Source organism: Prunus dulcis, chromosome 1 (genome assembly GCF_902201215.1).
Source record: "Prunus dulcis chromosome 1, ALMONDv2, whole genome shotgun sequence".
Classification (NCBI taxonomy): Eukaryota; Viridiplantae; Streptophyta; class Magnoliopsida; order Rosales; family Rosaceae; genus Prunus; species Prunus dulcis.
The window spans coordinates 41516630-41537051 of NC_047650.1; the positions used below are offsets into that span (position 1 = coordinate 41516630).

Consider the following 20422-nt stretch of genomic DNA (forward strand, 5'->3'; position numbering starts at 1 on the left):
TTCTCCCAACAGAAACACTTCTCATAAAAGAACTACTGAGAAATTGAGAATTGACCCCAAAAAAATAGAGCTTAAACGGGTGGTACTCTTAAAAGAAAAAGTGTTTCCTACACAGATAGTCCTAAACGGGTTCTCAATTCGGACCAAAAAACCGGGGTCCTCAATCATATTATTACCCTCCCAACCCCACCTTTATTATTCTTCGATCTTTCAAACTCGCACTCGCTCACTCGCACAGTTCAACACTTCCAGTTCGACAATTCCCACCCAAGACCAATCGTAGAGCCTTGCTTTGCTGATTTGCTTCCAAATTGTCAAAAGGTATTTCTTGTTTCTTTTTTGTTATAAATTTCCCCAAATTTGATAATTTATAAATTTTACTCTGAACATAGCGGTATGAATCGAAGACAATTTTTTGTTGTTGCTGTTTTAACCGAATCTTAACTGCTGTTCAAACATAATGGTTTGAAATAAAATAAATGTGAGAGAGGGAGATTCAGTTAATGGGCTTGCTTGACAAGCTTTCAATGGAGTTATTGGGTTACCAATTTCATGGTCTGAGAGAGAGAACAAGCGGAATTTTGTGCTCATAGGGCAGGAGAAAGGGTGAGTCAAAGAGAAAAGATAAATTTTTTATAAGAATTTCCACTTACTAAATATGATCAGATCCGCATTTCGATTTGAATATTTGGTTCTGCTGTTTGAACTTAAATTTAATTTTCATTTCGGTTTCAGTTAACAATGCTGGTCAGGATTCTATCAAAATTTGGATTATAATTAGATTTGATCATACTCGCATTTTACCAATTCGAAAAACGTCAATCTTGGATAAAACCTGCAAGTTATAAGTTGGCCTTCCTTGCTGTGGTATTTGGTGTTGGCTGTTGGTTGTTTTGCACAAGTTATATTGTTGGCTATTTTGCACAAGTTATATCGTTGGCTGTAAGTTATAGTGTTGGCTACTTTCCTCATTTTTGTTCTAGTTTGTATGCTAATTGCGTTATTTAGCACCTCTAATACTTTACTGCTCTGTGCAGGCTAATAACTGCTATTGTCCTTCGTTTTAGTAAAGGGAGCTGATTACTGGTTATCTCACAGTTAAGAGTTCTATAGCTCACATGATAGACGCATGCAGGAGTCCAGATTCTTGAGAAAAGAAAAAGTTAATGTTTAGCTTGGTGGTGTAGCCCACCCCAAAGAACAATGGCCTTTCCTAGAACCCAAAAGTCCAAACCAGGACCCGGTTCCCCAATCATCTTCCTTGTCATCTGCATAGCCACCATTGCACTCCTCTTTCTCGTTTCATCTCTCATTTCCACTAGTGAGTTCTCTTTATCCTCTCTGAAAACCCTCGAAAGCAGACTCAAAGTAAAGAATATAAAACAGAACCACCAAACTGGCCACGAGAAGTACCTCTACTGGGGTGACAGAATTGATTGCCCTGGAAAGCACTGCGAGTCCTGTGCGGGTCTGGGCCACCAGGAGTCCAGCCTCAGGTGTGCTCTTGAAGAGGCTATGTTCCTTCAGAGGTACGTTCTTTGAGTTTTTTTTCTTCTTCTGATTTCTGTTTTAGGAGTTTATGTCGTGATTGGTTGCTGAGCAAATGTGGACAAAAGAGCATTGTGGAAGAATTCAGATTTGATATCATAGGGACCAGTTAAATGGGTTTTGAAATGACCCAACTGTCATATAACTTCTAGGTTTCCTTCATAAACTGGAAAGTTTGTCGCATTATAGATCTGCTCACCCATGATGAACTTAGTGTGATTGCAAGCTATGCCTTTGTGGTTTGATAGATTTAGTTGTCTTGTTATCTATATCAGGGAGTTCTGGATTTCTTGTTATGAACTGCAATGGAGTAAATTTTATATAATCTTGTTTAGTAATTTACTGCTGCTGTTTGCAGAACTTTTGTAATGCCTTCAAGAATGTGTATTAACCCAATACACAATAATAATGAGATCCTTCATCACTCACATAGTGCAATTTCAGAAGAAAGGTAAGTTTGTACTTCTTAATTGGGTTTCAAGAGAATGCTTTTTGGCTGTGGGATAGTTTTACTGCTACGTGTTAGCAAACTATGCCAACTTCCCTACTTTATATCCTATTTGTTTATACATTTCTGTTGATCAGAATGTGCATTTTATACAAAATGGACTTCCTTTCATTTGTTAGGTGGACAGCAAACTCCTGTTCCATGGACTCGTTGTATGATATAGACCTCATATCAGGCACTGTACCAGTAATTTTGGACAATTCAAAAATGTGGTATCGAGTGGTGGCAACAAGTATGAAGTTGGGAGGTAGAGGAGCTGCCCATGTGGAAGGAGGTACTCGTGTTGATCTCAGGGAGAACAGTAGTTTCTCAAATCTTTTACTCATAAACAGAACTGCAAGCCCTCTTGCATGGTAAATTGCTACTTCATTTTCTTTTGTTGTTAAAAGCTTTAAGATTGGCTTCTTTGGGATGGTAAAACCTATTTGTTTGTTTCAAGGTGTGGTTTCACTCAACTTGGAGATAATAATTGTGCATGTATTTTTGAAAGAAATTAAGTTAAGTGAGATATTTGTTTACAGTAACTCTTTTCAGAGAGATTCCAATTTGTAGATATTTCTCCACTTGAATCATACCTGTTGCAGTGGCGCTAATAATATTGTTAGGGATTTTGTAAAAAGATCTTTAATTACTTTCGCAATTAGGACTGTCTTGAGCTACCTATAACCTCTTGTTACCAATGTTTTCAAAGGTGAGGCAACATGAATTCTTTAATTAAAGAAAACTATTTAATATAAAATAATTAGAAAGAGAATAGAGAATTAGGGAGAGCGTGAAGTTTGGAGCTGGGACTTTGGGAATCTGATTTGTGTCTTTGGTAGGAGAATTATGGTTTAGAAAATTTGATTTGGGGCTGGGTTGTTGGGAAGAAGAAACTGTTGGGGATCTAAAGGGAATAAATAAAAATGGAACAATTTTGCTAAAAACCAACCTGCAGAGTTTTGTTCTATAAACTCAGCCTTAAATGAAACAGTTCATTTCATAAAGCAACCCAGACAACTTAAGAACATGGCGTTGATTAGCCTTAAAACATTTCCAGAGGAGAGGGGGAAAAAAGGTAATTTGGGTTTTCGGCTTCTTTGCATGGGTTCTGCCTCAGCCCCAATAGCACTGCTGCAGTTGCAGATTGTTTACCTTACAGCACCTCACCGATAGCTAGCATCAATGTGCACCTCAGAATGCCTTCCAAAACACTGCTCGTTACTTGATACATCTAATTTTATTAATCATCTGAGTCTGTTGGCTGAAAAACAACTTAATTTCAAAGCCAAGAGAGGATTTGGATTGTAGGAAATTGAATAAGAGTTTCGCTTGGTTGAAAGTTTGAAAGTCTCCATTCAAGTTTGTTTAAATTTGCGCTTGGTGTAATTCTTTTAGTTAAGAAATAAACCATGATATGCCTCTCTTGGTTAAGTTGCATGAGTATTAGAATATTGATTTTGGTTGTTTGAGGAATTCATAATGGCAGCTATATAGGTTTATGGAGTGCAAGGATCGAAAAAATCGTAGTGCTATAATTTTGCCATATACCTTTCTCCCCTCGATGGCTGCAAAGAAGTTGAGGAATGCAGCTGACAAGGTATGCATTATAGTGAATCCTGCTAATGTCATGGATGTTTACTTAATTGGTATGGGTATTGAAATTTTTCCAATTACTGACTTCCCTTATTTTTACACACATGGGTATTGGAATGATTCTGATTCTTGATTTCCATTGTGTTTACTATCACATAAGGTACCAAAAGTTATGTGGGTTCCATTTTAAAATTTCTAATCCAATACCTCTGAAAAACCAGGAATTAAATTGATTAGGGGGTAATAGTTGATCCCATGTCCATTCCTTTTCTCCTCTATGCTAACTTCCCCCATTCCAAGTAACCAAACATGCCATAAGTTTTAATTCCATACTTTAAGTTGTGTAAAGCTTGTTTGCTTATTGTGCGCATGAGTCTAAGGTATATTCATGTCATATATAAACATATTCAAGTAAGTTAGAGCATGTCAGTCACTATTATAACTAAAACTGGAGCTGTTGTTGAAAATGAGTCTTAGTTATATTCATGTAATAGCCGCCTCTGTTTTCTCTTGAATTATTTCCTGTACATATCTGCTATTACAGACTTTGACCAAATAATTTTCACAGATTAAGGCGCTCCTTGGAGATTATGATGCCATTCACGTACGTCGTGGTGATATAATTAAGACCAGGAAGGACAGGTTTGGCGTTAACAGGACCCTGCATCCTCATGTAGACAGGGATACACACCCAGAGTTTATTCTTCGCAGAATTGAGAAATGGGTCCCATCTGGACGAACTCTTTTTATTGCTTCAAATGAGAGGACACCAGGATTTTTTTCACCTCTCTCAGTCAGGTAAGTCCTCAGGCGTGTTCTGTCCTCTGCACCATCTGCATTGAAAATGGAAGCCTGTGTTCATTTTGTCATGCTAACATGATATAGGATAGCTCTCACGCTGTGGCTATGAATTCTAAATTCAGGTTGACCATTGGCAGAAAATGTTCTGGATTTAGGTTCTCCAAGTAAAACTAATTTGGCAGGAACTTTTGGATTAGTTAATACTGAAGTAGTCAGACTAAAAATCATTTTAATAAGCTTTTGAATTCTTTGATACTGGAGTTCTGAACATTAATGATAGAATCAATAATGTGTACCGTCTTCCTGTGCACTATGATTGATTGCTGAGCTGGTCTAATATTTTGTCTGTCATTATGCTTAAGATTTTATTTTAAGTGAACTTTGAGTTGTATACTTTTGCGCTGTCAAACACACCTCCTTTTACTATTTCTTAACTAGGAGCATCCAATTTAACACTGATTCAAGTTTTACATTATACCCCAATGAATACGGCTTTTATTTTAGTTTGAACTACTTCATGGATTGTGCTGTCATTATAATTTTGCCGACCTCAAGAGGTTACATTTGTAAAACAAGGTCCCCCCTGACCTTGATCCTTATGTCTGACCCATCTGTGCAGATATAAGTTGGCCTATTCATCAAACTATAGCCACATATTGGAGCCCTTGATTGAGAATAACTACCAGTTGTTCATGATTGAAAGGATTATCATGATGGGTGCTAAAACATTCATCAACACATTCAAAGAAGGTGACACAGGTCTCAGTCTTACCGATGACCCAAAGAAGAACACCAAGTTATGGCAAATACCAGTCTATAGCTTCGATGAAGAGGGAAGCTAAAATTAGCTGCCATTTTAGCTCCGCAGAAAGGTTCCGAAAGTTTTTTAACCCTCTACCAATGCTCTGAATACACATCATACAAGCAGAGCCTCACCTTGCATGCTATGAAAGCTTCCCAGTGAAAATCATTACGGCAGGGAATTGCAGGCCTTTCAGCGTTGTGAATTGTGACATAGTTTTTTTTTTTTTTTTCCCCCAAATATTTATTTGAACGAAGATGTTTAAATTTCTTTTTATCTCTTATTGTTATATACTTTCCCCTTCGAGGGGGAGAGAGAATATACGTACATTTTTCATATGGTATGGTGTATCACACTCAAATTATTTGAATTATATATAAAAGATAAATTGTTTAAATAGTTATTGAAATACCTTTTTTTTTTTATTGAAATAGCTATTGAAGTACCTTTTTTTATATATAAAGAAAATCAATATTGAAAAAAAATGAAACGAAAAAAAGGAAGAAACTTGCCCCACATCGATCCAACTGTGCTTTGAGTAATCTCCTTGTAATTGTGCTCGTGAGGACTTTATGATATTATTTTTAAAATATTTTTAAAGAATTCTTTAATTTTTTTTTCTTCACACATCATCATTATAATGGGTGACCCACTTGCCAATGGAAAGGCTATAATAAGGGAGTTCTGGGTGAGGGGTAGTGAGAGAGGTTCAATCCCACCTTCCAACAAGAGAGAAAATCTTGAATGAACGGTTCAATCCCACCTCAACAGAATCCCCCTCATTATAGAAGCTCTCCCAAAACTGAAGGGACTAAAATGTCGTTACTCCAATCGTTTAGACCTTTAGGCTTCCAAGAATCTTTGCCTCTACAAAATCGGCTGGTAAGAAAAAGGTACAAAGACCTCTAGACTCGTATACGAATGGTGTGAGGCCGAAAAGCTCATAAACCACCTCAACATATGTTATTTTTCCAATGTGAGATCCAGATGCATTCTTAATTCCTTTTTATATTTTTCGTTTTCATTCCCAAAACTCTTTGCCGTGTTTTCCTAAGTAAAGAGGAAGCTTCTCTGCAAAACTGAAGTCGAAAGTTCTCCAGCAATAATTACACAAGGGAAGATATCCTTTTATTATTTATTTATTTATCTACTCTTTTTTTTTGTTTTTCAATTACACCCATCAGATTTTTTGTTTTTCAATTACACCCATCAGAACAGACAGGGAAATGCCACATTTACAAGTTATTCATTCATCTTGTACTTGAGCCCTATCTCAACTGACAAATCCAACAAAGATTACAATACCACTGGAATTTCATGATGCAGTTTGCAGAAATCATCATCAAGCTCCAAAATTATACGTTTCACACAAAATAACCTAAAGACAGTGCAGCTCAAACTAAAGCATTGGTGAACCTTAAATGCAAAAATGCTCACCCTTCTGACTTCATTGTGTAGATCATGAACATGTTGTAATCAAACATAATGAAACTCTTGGGATGGATGAAACCAATAGATTACGATACAAAATCTGCAAACATAGAACATTTTATTTAATGTAATTCAAATTAACCTCACTTACCAAAGCTTTTCACGGATAGCATATTTCGAAAATGTACAATTAATTGCCAATGGAGTTCTCGAATCAGATAAAGTCGAAATCACGAAAATAAAAAGGTTAGGAACTACAGAAATTAGATAAACTCTCAAACTATAATCCACGATTAAGTGCAATTGAGATTGAATAATGAACAGGCGCAAATACTTATTAATTTCCATCATAAGGTATGGTGTAGGATTTGATCCGAGAATTGACACTGATGCCCTCTAAGATTTTAAGTTTGTGTTAAGCTTCTAGACAAAGGTGCAATTCATGCATACATGTTCAACAGAAGGCACAACAACACAAGAAAATTGAGAAAATTTCAGTTGAACTTTTCATTGAAAAAAGATAATGGAATTCTTTCATTTATTATTTGTAAAATTTTGTCAGTTTCCACACACCCCCAAAAACAATGCAATTAGGAAGTAGAAAACAATAGCTTATTTTCTACCACACTCTTTCCCTCATGTGTCAGCCTCTTGTCATTACCCAATAGAGATCCCACATTCCACATTAGAGGTTGCAAATGCAAGGATTTGAGGATAGGATTTTTTGCTATGATTTCCTAAGCTCTAACATTTACTACATATAAACCTGGTGCATAAGGAAACCAGCAAATCATTTTATATTTCTATTCAAAGCAATCATCAAGCATATGCAAGTCGATAATCTCTCACCTGAAATCCTCCTCTATTGCCAAGACAACATACACATCGAAACTCAATATCACTATGCAAGAAGGTAACTGAAATTAATGACACCTCTGAAAATTCCACAAAAGATTTTATTAATTATATAGCACCTTGCTATGGAAACAGTAAACTTTATGAATAGAAATTTTCAAATCCACGTCAGTGCAACATCACAAATTAATAATTGGGGAAGCTGACTGAAAGCATGCTAAAAATAAAAAATAATAATCTTGCCATACTAGTTTGCAACTACAACAATACTTTGTTTCATTTGAAGTGGAAACCACAATCTTACTGATTGAACTTTTCCAAGTGGAAGCAGCTAAGTGCAAAATCATGGACTCTAGGTATGGGCACTATTACATCTATATATTGCAGAAGAATGCAACATACAATACAGTATATCTCGAAATTACAGGGTATTCTCTTAGGAACCATTATCAACATACCAGCACCATGATGAACCTTGGCTGAAACTAATAAATCTAATAATTACACTAAAAACTAAACGGTACTAGGGAATTGGGAGGGTGAGAACGCATTTTGGATACCTTCTGGTTATTCTTTAGCTATGCATTTGCATCTGCGCTGATGCTCTGAAAGTTCCTGCGATGTTCCAAATTTTTCAGTACGTACATAAATTTCCTTGTAATGCACCACAGACAGGCATCACATCCGATTCAAATATGATTATAACTCCTCCTTTCTCAGTTATACTTCTGAGTGCCTACTACTTTTTCAAAAGGAGGAGCAAGCAAACAAAACTTTTGTAAATTGAACTACGAAAATGGATATCATAGATTTACTTTCAAATTTTCCCATCCCTCAGGAAGCATACATATTGAGAAAGTTTCTTGAACAAGGTCAATGTATATAATACCTGAATCTGCTTCTGAAGAAACTTCACATACTCCACTGCCTCGTCTAACATATCAGCAGTATTAGTTTGCTGCAAGGAAAATCAATACAAGCACCATAACAAAGAAAGTAAGTTATTGTCTGCTTAATTTTTCAAATGCATGAAAATTTTAGACAAATTCTTTTATTTATAACTTTTGAAGTTGTTCTAGAAATCTTCTAGTTTCTGTTCTTTGTGCAAAAGATCAAGATTACAAGTTCTAGGATTAAAAACTGGTAAAAACAGACTTTTTATTACTATCAGGATTTCAAGTTAGAATTTTCTTTAATATGAAAAGAAACAATTGTATTAACATGAAAGAAAACAAGTACAATAGCACTGGACAAGCAGGAACAAGCAGTTCTCTGACTCAACAAAAGTGTTTAGCACTCAGCTATCTGCTCAAACCAAGATAGCAAATACATAACACAGATGTAGCGACATCAATAAACAACACTCTTTCCCACCAGAAGGATACCTCCTCTAACACATTTTCCATTCCAAAAAAAGGGTCAAAAAGCAGCAGCTCCATAACATTTTCGCCTTTTCCCTTCGACAAAATGGCACAATATCTATCGTTACATGAAGTACACATGAATTTGGAATCACCCAACTCAACCTTGCCTCCCTAAATAATTTTTGCCATAATCGAGTGAACAACGGCCCAGACAACTATGCGTTCATCAACTTATAAATATTCTTTTGCTAACCTGTACCCTATTGAAAATGCTCAAATGCTGCTCTTGTAAGGATTTCATTCACTCAAGTTCTTCATTAAGAAATTGAGGTGATTACTACAGAGTTTGAAGCAAGACAACCATTGCTATCAACATCAACATTATTGCAACAATTATTGTGCTTACTACAGAGTTTGAAGCAAGACAACCATTGTATCAACATCAACATTATTGCAACAATTATTGTGCACAACAAACCTCTATTTTTGGATTGACTTTCACTTTCTTATTTAAAGAGATTCAGTATTTTCATCAGTAAAATTAAGTTGTAACTTGTTACTGTTGGATTTAGAAATACGAACAGCAGAAGCATAAAATCATGTTCAATGGGTAAGACAGAGTTTTATGTGAATTCAACATAAAAGGCAAACTAATAAAGTAGCCTTGGAGATGTGAAGCCCGAAGGCTACACAGAGCTCCTACACATACTTGATAAAACTCTTCTTAGATAGCTTCTATTCTATAATTGCATACTTTGATACAAACAAACAAGTATTAATAGGAGTCACTTAGTAATGATTAGATAACGCTACATTAACTCCTATGAACCTTTCATATTCATAGCTCACCCAATAATTATATATTCATGAACTCGCATTAATCTCCTAGATTAATCATAGATAGATTCTCTCTAAGATACTAACCGTAATTCATTGACTCCTAACTCTGTGATTAATGCCAACAGTTACATATGGGTTAAGCTTGATTGTACTTAACATAATGACTTCAAAGTTTTAGAGAACCGAAAGATGTCAAATGAATTATAATATCTCATGGCAAAAAAATAATAAAAACAATAATAATATCTCATGACCTTAAGGAACTCTGATGAAACTAAATGCAATTCTGATTCTAAAAATCCGTACTATTTCGGCATAACGTTTCTTTTAATGAATCAAAAGATCATATAATATTGTAAGCATTTGCTTAATTTATCTCATATAAATTCCATTTTTGTATTAATTTAATCCTGTAATATATGTCTCATAGAGGCCTTAATTTATTGAATAATTGTTGTTCAATATTTCATGATATATTATTCACAATCATCTATAGTTGTTTCAACTATGTCCGCCCGACTAGTAGAATCAAAATGTATAGAAATTCGTATGCCCTAAAAGGATACCTAAATAAAAGGGGAAAATAATAAAAGGAGATCAATTGGAGTTCAGTAGAATGGAGCAGGAGGGTGCACCTTATCCATGTTGGGCACAAGGTCTTGAAGCTTCCTTATGCGGTCACTGATTCGAGTCCTCCGGACCTATAATAATTAACCCAGCAAGCAATTAAACAACTTAGAAAATAACAGACATCAAATATGTTGAACTGGGCTATGAATTTTGATTGAAATTTTTTTTTTTTTTCTTTTGGGGTCAATTTAAGTTGGGAACCAAACCCTTTCAGCAATGCTCCTAGGATGCGTAGCACATCCACGCTTGGCCCTAACCCTGCAAGGCACTGCATCCTCCAATCCACCTTCCTCCAATTTCTACCAAGAAAATGCAAAACCAAATATTAAATAAATCAACCAAGTTAATAAATTATTAACAAAATTAATATATATTTTTAAAACTTCTAAATTAAAAAAACCGAAGATTTAGAGAAAACTCACCACCTCCCTAACCCTCTTATTAGCAGAAGGAGAAGAGCTATTTGGGGACAAGGACACAAAGTCGAGGTGCGCCGGAATTCCAAACCCCGAGAAATACCCTTCCGACCCGTCGTTCGAACTCCCCAGAAACTCCGCCGGAGAGCTGTTCTGTCGGCTAAGAAATCCAGCAGCGGCGGCAGCTTCATACGACACTGGATCCACTGTCGCAGAACCAAACCCTACTGATGTGGCTCCTGTGTTTTCAGCAAGAAGCTCAGTTAAGCACTGGGTGGGCTTCAATGGGTCTTCTTCTTCCTCCTCAAGCAGTGCCTCTAACCATGTCGCCGGCGCCGAGCAGAACCGGCCGAGCCCGCCTCCCCGACTCACTTCTCCGCCGCCACTGCTGCTTCCACCAGCTGCCCGTTGCATCTGCTTTGGCTAGCTTTCAACTCAAACTATTCACCACTATATATATATATATATAGTGTGTGTGTGTGTATATATATATATAATATTTTATCTTTTAATATTATAATACCCTGACTTGTGCTAGCTACCAAGTAACTTTTTTTCTTTTTCTTTTTGGGTTTTTGTTTCTTCTGCTGCTGCAGCTCAGGGCTTTTGCAAGCTTCAATATTTTGGAGTAAGAGAGGTGAGAGGAAAAAGACGGAGACAGAGGGACAAATAAAAATAAAATATACTAACTTATAAATTTAAAAAAAAAAATTTATAACCCCCGAGTTGTGCTAGCGTTTGTTGAATTATCCTGTCTGCTGATAAGTTTTTTTTTTTTTTTTTTTCTCCCCTTCTTCTTCTTCTTTTTCTGCTCAAGCTGCAAAATTTTGGAGAGAGGGAGAAGTGAGAGGAAAAAGAGAGAGAGAGAGTGCAAAATTTTGGAGAGAGGGAGAAGTGAGAGGAAAAAGAGAGAGAGAGAGAGAGAGAGAGAGAGAGAGAGAGAATGCTTGAAGGAGAGATAAAAATCAGAATTATTAACTTTTTTTCTTTTTTTCTGTTTTGTTTCGTTTTGCTTATTTTGGTTCACTTATCTGAGCAATGTTGCGCCAAATAAAGAAAGGAAAGCAGAAGTGATTGATTGATTGCTTCCTTGTTCGTGTGCTTTCGAGGTGTAGCTCTCCCTTCATTCTGGACCGTTGGATCAGCAGAAAATCGTTGCTATCGGAGAAGTCAACGCTGATTGGGTAACGAAGACGTACGCGTTGCGTGAAGAGTAACATGTAAGGTCGGGAGATCGCGGTGCGTGGAAGGCTGGAGAGCCGCAACGTCATCGTTTTGTGGACTGGTAACGGCTTCTTCAATGTGACGATGGGTTTCAAGACCCAGACGAAATGTGGCGCGTGGATACACGTGCGGATGAAAATGGAGGCAGGGGGTTGCCATTGGCGCGTGGAGATATAAGTTTGCTTATTTGTTGGATATGGTAGATGTTTTGGGAGATGTGGTTGGAGTTTGTGTATTTTTGGGTTTGCTTTTTCTGGCAAATTTAAGGAGAGGAGACAGCAGTGGTTCGCAATGAGAAAGGTGTGGGCTTTTGTCCTTTTTTTTTTTTCTTTTTTTTTTTTTTTTTTTTTTTTTTTTTCAAGAAAGGTGTTTTGGCTTTGGACATGGACTTTTTAGTCTTTTACTTGCTTTTCTTCTCTCAAGGAACCAGTGTGGACCCAACTAGGGTTGAGTCGAATCCAAGGGATTGGAATGTGTTTGTATCTACTCCGTTTCAGCATAAAAACTTTGTGACAGTGTTATTTCACTTGGAAGTGTTATTACCCTTGTTATAGTGTTATTAGTCGAGTGCTATTCTCATTTTATTAAAGTTTTTCTCTTGTTTGAGATATAATGTGATATCACAATGTCATTAGCCCCCCCTCCCCTTTCCAAAAGGAAGGAAAGGGGGAAGACAATAACTAATATTTTACCACCCTTTTAATGTTGTGTAAGATATGCACAAAGTATATGTAAGTAGTACTTTTAATTTATATGCATGTCGTAAATCCTATTCAACTTCCCATTATGTAAGTTTATAAATAGTTAGCTCTATTACAGATGAAATGAATAAGTTTCATTATGAAGCTTTCTCTTTGGCAAGCCACTTCTCTCTACAATTTTCCCCCTTAGTTTTATAGCACGTTATAGACACAAATTTTTAACCAGTTGAATTTCTTGTGCTTTTGTACATTCCAAGTTACAATATAGGGATACTATAAGGTGCTTGCTATTTCTTGAATTAATTCAAATTCTATTCCGATTCGATATCTTACGACACGCTGTTAAGTATTCTATTTCATAAGCATACATAAATAATTTTTGGGGGCTCACAACACTATGTTTTTAACACAATTTTTATACCTTTGGATTAGCCCATTATTAATGGATGAGATTAAGTCTGACATGGCAAGTAGTTTTAATTTTTTTAATAGACAATCATTAATTTTATTTTCTTTCTCATAAAAATAAAATAATTTTTTTTTTCTCTATCCTTCCTTTTTGTCTACGGAACTTAATCCCCAACTACGTCTTTAATATCAAATATTTTTTTAAGGTGTAATAAATAAAGAATCTTACCAAAAACTAAAGGCCCAAACCGTAAAGAGTCTCTTTAGCTTCCCCTTCTTCACGCACATGCCATATGTAGCCATCAAATCATACCATCTTCAGTAGTTCTTTTACCCTCCATTTGGATGAAGTAATTGAAAATAGCATAGAATTTTTAAATAAAGGAATTTAGATCTCCATGGTTTAAATTTATGGCAATAAATATTTTTAGTGTTTTGATTTATGTATGTTGAATTTTTTAAATGACAAAAATTAAAGTGAAAACGAATTCCTGCTCAATAGAAATTGCGAAATGACGATTATTTTTGTGGAAATTAAACTCGGGAATCTCAATCCCAAATTTCCACAATTTTTCCTAGGCGTCATTTAATAAGTTCCATATTTAAGTTGCCAAACAATGAAAGTATCAATTTCTTCACTTCAATTCCATACTTTTCGCTAAATCTCGAGTTATTTTCCTCCATCTAAGCGAAGGGTTATGTCAAAGAAATTTCCAAATAGTCTAATATTCAATATAAGCTAATCCTCTATTGAACTAAAGTTCACATAAAATACATGCTTACTTGGTCTAGTCAAGTCTAGTAACTAATTTAAATAAAAGCATCTCAAATTATAAGTCTTAATTTATATGTTGAATTAGAACAATGCTAATAACCTAACGTTTTCCCCTAACTTTCTTTTCTCAACTTAGATGTTATTCTCATATTAGAGTATATAAAAGTGTATTTATTTTCTTAACACAATGAAGTAGTGTGCATCATACAAATATGTGAGACAGAGGTTCCGACAAAGATAACATTACCTTAAGAGCATTTACAATCATACTCTCTATTTTTTAGTTCAAATTTAGCTAAAAACAAACAAAAGCTATTTTAGAAGATCTCCATAAAATTTCAACTTCAATCATACTTCCTAGTATAGGGAGTCATAAATGCTATAATTTTTTTTATTCTATATAAATGGTCAATCTCTGTAAAAATTAATATAAAAATAGTTAGCATTGATTAAATGATTAAGATATACATAAAACAAAGAAGCATTAAATTATAAGGAGCCAATATGAGTCATTTCTCTCTCTCTCTTCTCATATTTAGGAGCTCCTAGAGCTTTCTCTATTTTAGGAGGTGTATAGGGAGCATAGTTGGAATTGTATTTTTTCAATTCATACCTAAAATTTATCTAAAGATGTGGTTCACATAGCCCATTGTAGATGCTCCAAGTTACCTATATAGGTATGTTAAATTTTGTTAAAATCCAATAGGTATATGTTCCATGATGTCGTCGTATTTGATGTTTGTTGTTTATCTCTGTTTATTTGGAAATGAAGATGTAAGGTAGTCTTTGATCATGGTTTGTTTATGTTTTTTGAGCCTTAGCAGTTGATGATGCATTGCGCTTTAGAGTAAGCTACATCTTGTAAGCCTATTTCCATTCAAACCAACCAGTGGTTGGTGCATCTACATTGTGCTCCCACGTCTAGTATCTGTAAACTAAACACTGATTGTTGTATAAAAACTGACACTAATTATATTGGAGATGGTGGTTTATTAAGACATCTTGCATTGGCTCAAGAGGTTCTCTATGAACCTAGGTATTGGTTCCATCCATAACGCTGAATTATGAGGCATTTTTTGGGGCCTCAACTTGACTTGGGATGTTGATTAGATAGTTGTGGGGTTAAGTGTGATGCCAGTTCTGTTGTAGACCTTTTAACTAGTCTTGTTGTTCATACTCACCCTCTCTCTTTAGCGTTATAAATCATTGCAAATTAAAGTTTCAAGAAGCATGGAGTTTCTCCATTAAACATGTGTATCGTGAACAAAATTGTAATGCAAATGCTTTGGCTAACAAGAGTTATAAACTTGCTCTTGGTCTTCATATTTTTTATTCACCGCTTTTTGTTCTCTATGATGTTCGTGATGTTGATGCTAGCAGTGTGACTATACCTAGGTTGATCTTGTGTAATCTTTTGTATTTGTGATTTGACCCATTTTTCTCCCAACAAAAAAAAAAAAAAAAAAAATTATTCCAATATATGTAACACAAAAACTTGCAGAAATCGACCAAAAAAAAGGGCATGCAAAAAAAAAAAAACATGACACAAATGAAATAAGAAATAGTTATTTACCAATATCCATAGCTTTTCACATGAAGAAGTCTCATTTTCTCATAATAGTGCATACTCCAATAAAGCTGCACATGAGCCTATGTATTAGGGTTTCTTTGTGATCCTATGAAAAAAAAAAAAAAAAAAAGTCGAGGGAAAAAATTTGGAGTTAATGACACTAACGTTGCATGTACTAAACTCTTCTCTTTAATAGCTTTTAGGAATTTGGTGTTCTGTGATTAGTTTGTACAACCACCTGACATTTTCGAATATTAATACGTTAGTATTGTATAATTTCAAGCTTTCCGACAATGATTACGGCGGTTTGGCTGCCATTTCAGTTGATCAAGGTATGCTTCTTCATCCACTTCTCGTGCTCTAACTGATGATATGGGTGGCTAGTGTCGGTTGTATATTTTGCCATCAAAATTTGTAAGAAAGTTGTTCTTAGTGAGCTTAATCTTTTGGTATAGGCCTATCTCAACTAGGTTGATTTGTTTTTGTTTTTTGTTTTTGTTTTTGTTTTTAGTCGTTAGTAAATGCCCCTGAACCACTGTTGTCGGCGACGACCCACTTTGACCTATAATTATCCCCACGTTGTTCCAAGCACGACGATATGCTTAGAGTGACGAGATTCCATCGTTTGATCGACAAACGAAGTTTTGCCTATTAGGTGTTTGTAGGGTTTCATATGATTAGACTGTCGGATGGATTCCATTTATGGGTATGTCATTATTCATATCACCAAAAGCATGTATGAACTTCCGAATCTAGGATCAAAGTTTTGGATATTTCATATCGACGATTATTAGGTTAAGTTTGTCGATCACGTTCCAATCATGCGATCGACGATTATTTGACCGTTGGATAGTGACCAAACTTGTTGGACACGGTTTGTAGACTATGGTTGACCTTTAGGAACTTCTGAATTGGAAATCAAAGATCATAGGCCCCGCGAGCCCATTTGACCTAGATGGTAGGTCCTACTGACTTGGTCGAGACTAAATGGTTCAAGTGTGTTCTTGAACCTTTGTTTTCTAAAGGTTTTTAACAATTGAAATGCTTTTGAGCTTATCACTTGTGATGTTATTCAGATGCATGGTTTTATATCAAGGGCGTGGATTTGATTATGTTATTCATGATTAAATTGGATTTGGAATGTTTATAAGGTTTATTTATGATTGTTATTCGATTTATATGGTTTTAATTGAGGTTTCAAGGCATATTTGCTTATTTTTATGATTATCAAACTGTATTAGTTATCTTTATTACGAACGCTTGGGGTTTCAAGTTATTGAATTTTAACTTGGTTTTCTAGCTTGAGGTGTAGTTTGGTTCCATATTGTGGGTACTTGAGTTTGAATTTGAGTTTGTGAACGGCTTGAGTAGCTTGGGATTACATGAGTACAGTTGGATGAGATTTGAGGAAATGGTTTTGTGATAAGATTTTGGAAAGTTATGCTTACATATTTGGGAATGGCTTGAGTAGACTGTTTTATATAAGATTGGATTGGTGTTAAAATTTTGGGTAACGGTTTTCAAACCCATCATAAATACTCTTTCATTAGTGGTATTCAGACATGGTTATATTGCCCAATTATCTTTGGATTAATCTACGCACATATGACATGCCTTCACGTGCTTCGGGGATGCTCCACATGTGTGGTTGACATGATATGCCAGTGTAAGATATCACGGCGTTCCTTATGTGTGGTTATGAGGATTTGCTTCACATTATTATATGTTTTGCATGTGTAGTACTAGGATTTGTCTCACATGCTGATATGTCCAGAATGTGTAGTGCCAGGATATTGCATGCCTATTCATTTTGTCTACATAGGTGTATGACCAATTGGCTTCAGATATTGAGTTGCTTACAGATATTGTTATCTTACTCGATTGCCTTTAATTTAGTCTAAGCGCTTATAACATGCCCACAGCTATTTCGAGGACGCTTGACTCGTGTGGTTTCCTGCACGTGTTATGTACAAGTCCGGTTGCCAGGATATGCCTGCACAAACATCGGGGGGTTCTTCTTGTGCGGTTGCCAGGATTTGCTTCCACATGCTGATTTGTTCTTCACGAGTGGTGCCAGGAAAGTTTTCGCCAACCAGTTCATTTTCTTTGCTAGGGTTGGCCAATTTTCTTGAGTACTTATTGGTGAGGGTTTTATACGCATTTTCATACTTATGAGACACTGGATTTGAATTTTCTAAGTTTTTAAGGATTTTATACGAATCACAATTGTTGTCTTAAGACATGAGTATGTTCTTACCTGTGGAGTATTGAAGCGGGTTTGATTTAACCCATTTATATCGATGTAAGAGTTTTCTCGTGGCCAATGTTTTTTTTATACTAATTTTCTAGATTTCCAAGTAATGATTTAATTTCCTTATACATATGTAATAGTTTAATGATTGTTTTGTAACCAATGTCGTTGTTTAAGTTTCAGCTGATTTTATGCAATTTGGTTTTAGAAAAATGTGTAGGAATTTTCAATTCTTACGAGTGTAACAAGAATTTTCATCACTTCCAGGATTTAAGATGTTTCAATTTATTATATCAAGAATTACGTGTGGCTTGATCCCTCGAGAAGAGTACGTAGGCAACCTAAGTACAGCCGCAAGGTTAAACACTACATTATGCTCTATTTTATCGTATGCTTTTATTTAGTCTAAGACTTACTTCAGGATTGTTTATTGCGTGTTAAGTTATGAAGCTTGCTAATAGATTGGTTATAATCGTGAAAAATGGGGCTTGATGCCATTGGTAATGTTGTTAGATTGTGTCTGACTTATTTTGTGCATATTGAAAATTCAGGAATGCTCTGTATTATTTTTTTACATGTATTAAAATTGGGAATTGCTCCAGTTACAAGGGAGACTCTGCCAAATTTTCGGCAAGAGTCCAACCCTTTGGTTGTTTTAAAGTGAGAGTGAAATGGCGTTTTAATATAGTAGCTGTGACATCATGGATTCTAATAGGAAATTTGGGGCGGGTCTTGTCATGCACTCTTCCTTGAAACACTACCAAAAAGCCCCCTCATATGGGCCGCACATGTGTGAAATCAGAACGGTTGAGGCCCATCAATCCAAATAGATTTTAGGCTTTTTATCACAAATGTTCCCTAAGGTTTGCAAAATTATCACCTTTAGTCCCAAATATTTTTTTTTGTGACACTAATGATTCTTAAGGTTATCCTCCACACATCAAAATGGTCTCTCATGTTAGTTTTCGTCAAATTTTCTGTTAAATTAATGACGTGACACATATGTGGCCACATAACTTTAAATATATTATATATTTTATTTAGGCTTTTTATCAAAAAACGTCCATGACATTTGCGAAACTATAAGATTGCATCCTTAAAGTTTTTTTTCTATCACTTATGGTCCCTAACGTTAATATAGGTGCTCTTAAATAGTCTCTCTGTTAAAAAAATTGTTAAATCTAAGGATATAATCGTCAAATCAATTATAAATTATAAAATATATATACTCTTTGGTTCTTTTTCTTCATTCTCTCTTTCTTTTCTCCTTCTTCTTTCTCTCTGCCAGATTCCTGAAGATTTCATTTAAAATGTTGATTAACAATCAATAGGTGGGGTTACCTCAATGGATGGATTTCTTCATAAATTCTTCAAAATGGTGTACAAACAAAAAATGCTTGCGCATGAAAAAAAAACTACTGCACTATATCTTAAAAGGCTATTCCACTATATCCATCAGAGATGGCGCCGACTCATCTTCGAGGAGGCTTAAACATGATGTTTCAGTTGGCAACTACGCTAGGAATCTTCATAGCAAACATGGTAAACTATGGAACACAAAAGCTCGAGCCATGGGGTTGGAGGCTCTCTCTAGGCCTGGCTATAGTACCTGCTATAGTAATGACCGTGGGAGGAATATTTCTTCCTGAGACACCAAATAGCTTAATTGGACTAGGAAGTAAAGGAGAAGGACGAAAACTTCTAGAGAGAATCAGAGGAACTGAAAATGTCAATGCAGAGTTTCAGGACATGTTAGATGCAAGTGAGTTTGCTGGTGCAATAAAGCACCCTTTCAGAAACATCCTGGAGAGAAGGAACATGCCTAAACTGGTTATGGCAATCTTCATGCCAACATTCCAGATCCTCACAAGCATAAATTCAATTCTCTTCTATGCTCCCGTGTTGTTTCAAAGTATGGGGTTTGGGGGAAATGCCGCTCTCTACTCCCTGCTTTAACTGGAGTACTTCTTGTTTCTTCTACACTGATATCTACTGCAATAGTTGACAAGCTCAGTCGAAGAGTTTTGCTTATTAGTGATGGAATAATAATTATTATATGCCAGGTAAAATTGATATCTCTTTCTTCATAAACACTAATAACTGATTAAAATTCATTCTTTCCTTTGGATTTCTAGAAGGCTTTCTGAACACTTAATATTCTCTCCTCCTGAATGTGAAACGAGTCATAGTCGCCATAATCTTGGGGGTCAAGTTCGGTGAGAATCAAGAGCTATCAAAAGGATTCTCAGTATTGGTGGTGGCAGTGATCTGCCTCTTCGTGGTAGCTTTCAAATAGTCATGGGGTCCGCTATAAGCTCATTCTTTCGGAAGGTGGCCGAGAAATTTGGATGTGTTTGCTATAAGGAATCTGGAGGAGAGAAAAAAGAAAAAAAGAAAGAGAGAAAGAAGAAGAAAAAAATAGAGAGAAGGGAAGGAAATTAATATATATATTTTATAATTTTGGATTGATTTGATGATTATATCCTTGGATTTAATAGTTTTTTTGACAGAGGGACTGTTTAAGAGCACCTATATTAACGTTAAGGACCATGAGTGATAGAAAAAAACTTTAAGGATGCAATCTGATAGTTTCGCAAACGTCATGGATGTTTTGTGATAAAAAGCCTTTTATTTAAAGTCAAATGGCTCTATTGGATGTGTAGACCCTACATATATGTCATGAGATTGACTATTTTGGTGTGTGAAGGATAGCATTAAGGATC

At 35.6% G+C, this 20422-nt stretch overlaps 2 protein-coding genes and 1 pseudogene across 4 annotated transcripts; 2 read left to right on the forward strand and 1 right to left on the reverse strand.

Annotated features, from left to right (window-relative positions):
• Positions 1-13: 13 nt before the first annotated feature.
• On the forward strand, positions 14-5631 carry LOC117614386. Its single transcript, XM_034343187.1, has 7 exons — positions 14-321; positions 1038-1529; positions 1907-1999; positions 2176-2409; positions 3533-3635; positions 4200-4429; positions 5052-5631. Exons 2-7 carry the CDS (start codon positions 1204-1206, stop codon positions 5272-5274), a joined length of 1209 nt encoding a protein of 402 aa, XP_034199078.1. The 5' UTR covers positions 14-321; positions 1038-1203; the 3' UTR covers positions 5275-5631.
• Positions 5632-6419: 788 nt separating this feature from the next.
• On the reverse strand, positions 6420-11545 carry LOC117613951 (transcription factor bHLH80). 3 transcript variants are annotated; one of them, XR_004583814.1, is made up of 7 exons: positions 10777-11545; positions 10561-10653; positions 10360-10425; positions 8410-8478; positions 8081-8135; positions 7515-7600; positions 6450-6765 (listed from the first exon to the last, which is right to left on the reverse strand). XR_004583814.1 is itself a non-coding variant. In XM_034342576.1 (6 exons), exons 1-5 carry the CDS (start codon positions 11182-11184, stop codon positions 8088-8090), a joined length of 684 nt encoding a protein of 227 aa, XP_034198467.1. In that variant the 5' UTR covers positions 11185-11545; the 3' UTR covers positions 6420-6765; positions 8081-8087. The 3 variants fall into 3 exon arrangements, 2 of the variants coding, with proteins under 2 accessions (XP_034198467.1, XP_034198466.1); XM_034342576.1 differs by lacking the exon at positions 7515-7600 and having other exon boundaries at positions 6420-6765; XM_034342575.1 differs by lacking the exons at positions 6450-6765; positions 7515-7600 and having other exon boundaries at positions 7772-8135.
• A 6635-nt stretch (positions 11546-18180) lies between these two features.
• LOC117620154 lies at positions 18181-20013 on the forward strand (annotated as a pseudogene).
• The last annotated feature ends 409 nt before the right edge of the window (positions 20014-20422 follow it).

What these genes read in the sequence shown, in the direction of transcription:
- LOC117613951 (XM_034342576.1), bottom strand. Translation starts at nt 11,184, where the DNA reads ATGCAACGGGCAGCTGGTGGAAGCAGCAGTGGCGGCGGAGAAGTGAGT. An exon ending in TTGTGCCCAACATGGATAAG is followed by an intron (nt 8,479 to 10,359) that starts GTGCACCCTCCT and finishes TTTTCCTTGCAG; the next exon opens with CAAACTAATACTGCTGATAT. An exon ending in TTCTTCAGAAGCAGATTCAG is followed by an intron (nt 8,136 to 8,409) that starts GTATTATATACA and finishes GGAACATCGCAG; the next exon opens with GAACTTTCAGAGCATCAGCG.
- LOC117614386 (XM_034343187.1), top strand. Translation starts at nt 1,204, where the DNA reads ATGGCCTTTCCTAGAACCCAAAAGTCCAAACCAGGACCCGGTTCCCCA. An exon ending in AGTGCAATTTCAGAAGAAAG is followed by an intron (nt 2,000 to 2,175) that starts GTAAGTTTGTAC and finishes TTCATTTGTTAG; the next exon opens with GTGGACAGCAAACTCCTGTT. An exon ending in TTTTCACCTCTCTCAGTCAG is followed by an intron (nt 4,430 to 5,051) that starts GTAAGTCCTCAG and finishes CCATCTGTGCAG; the next exon opens with ATATAAGTTGGCCTATTCAT.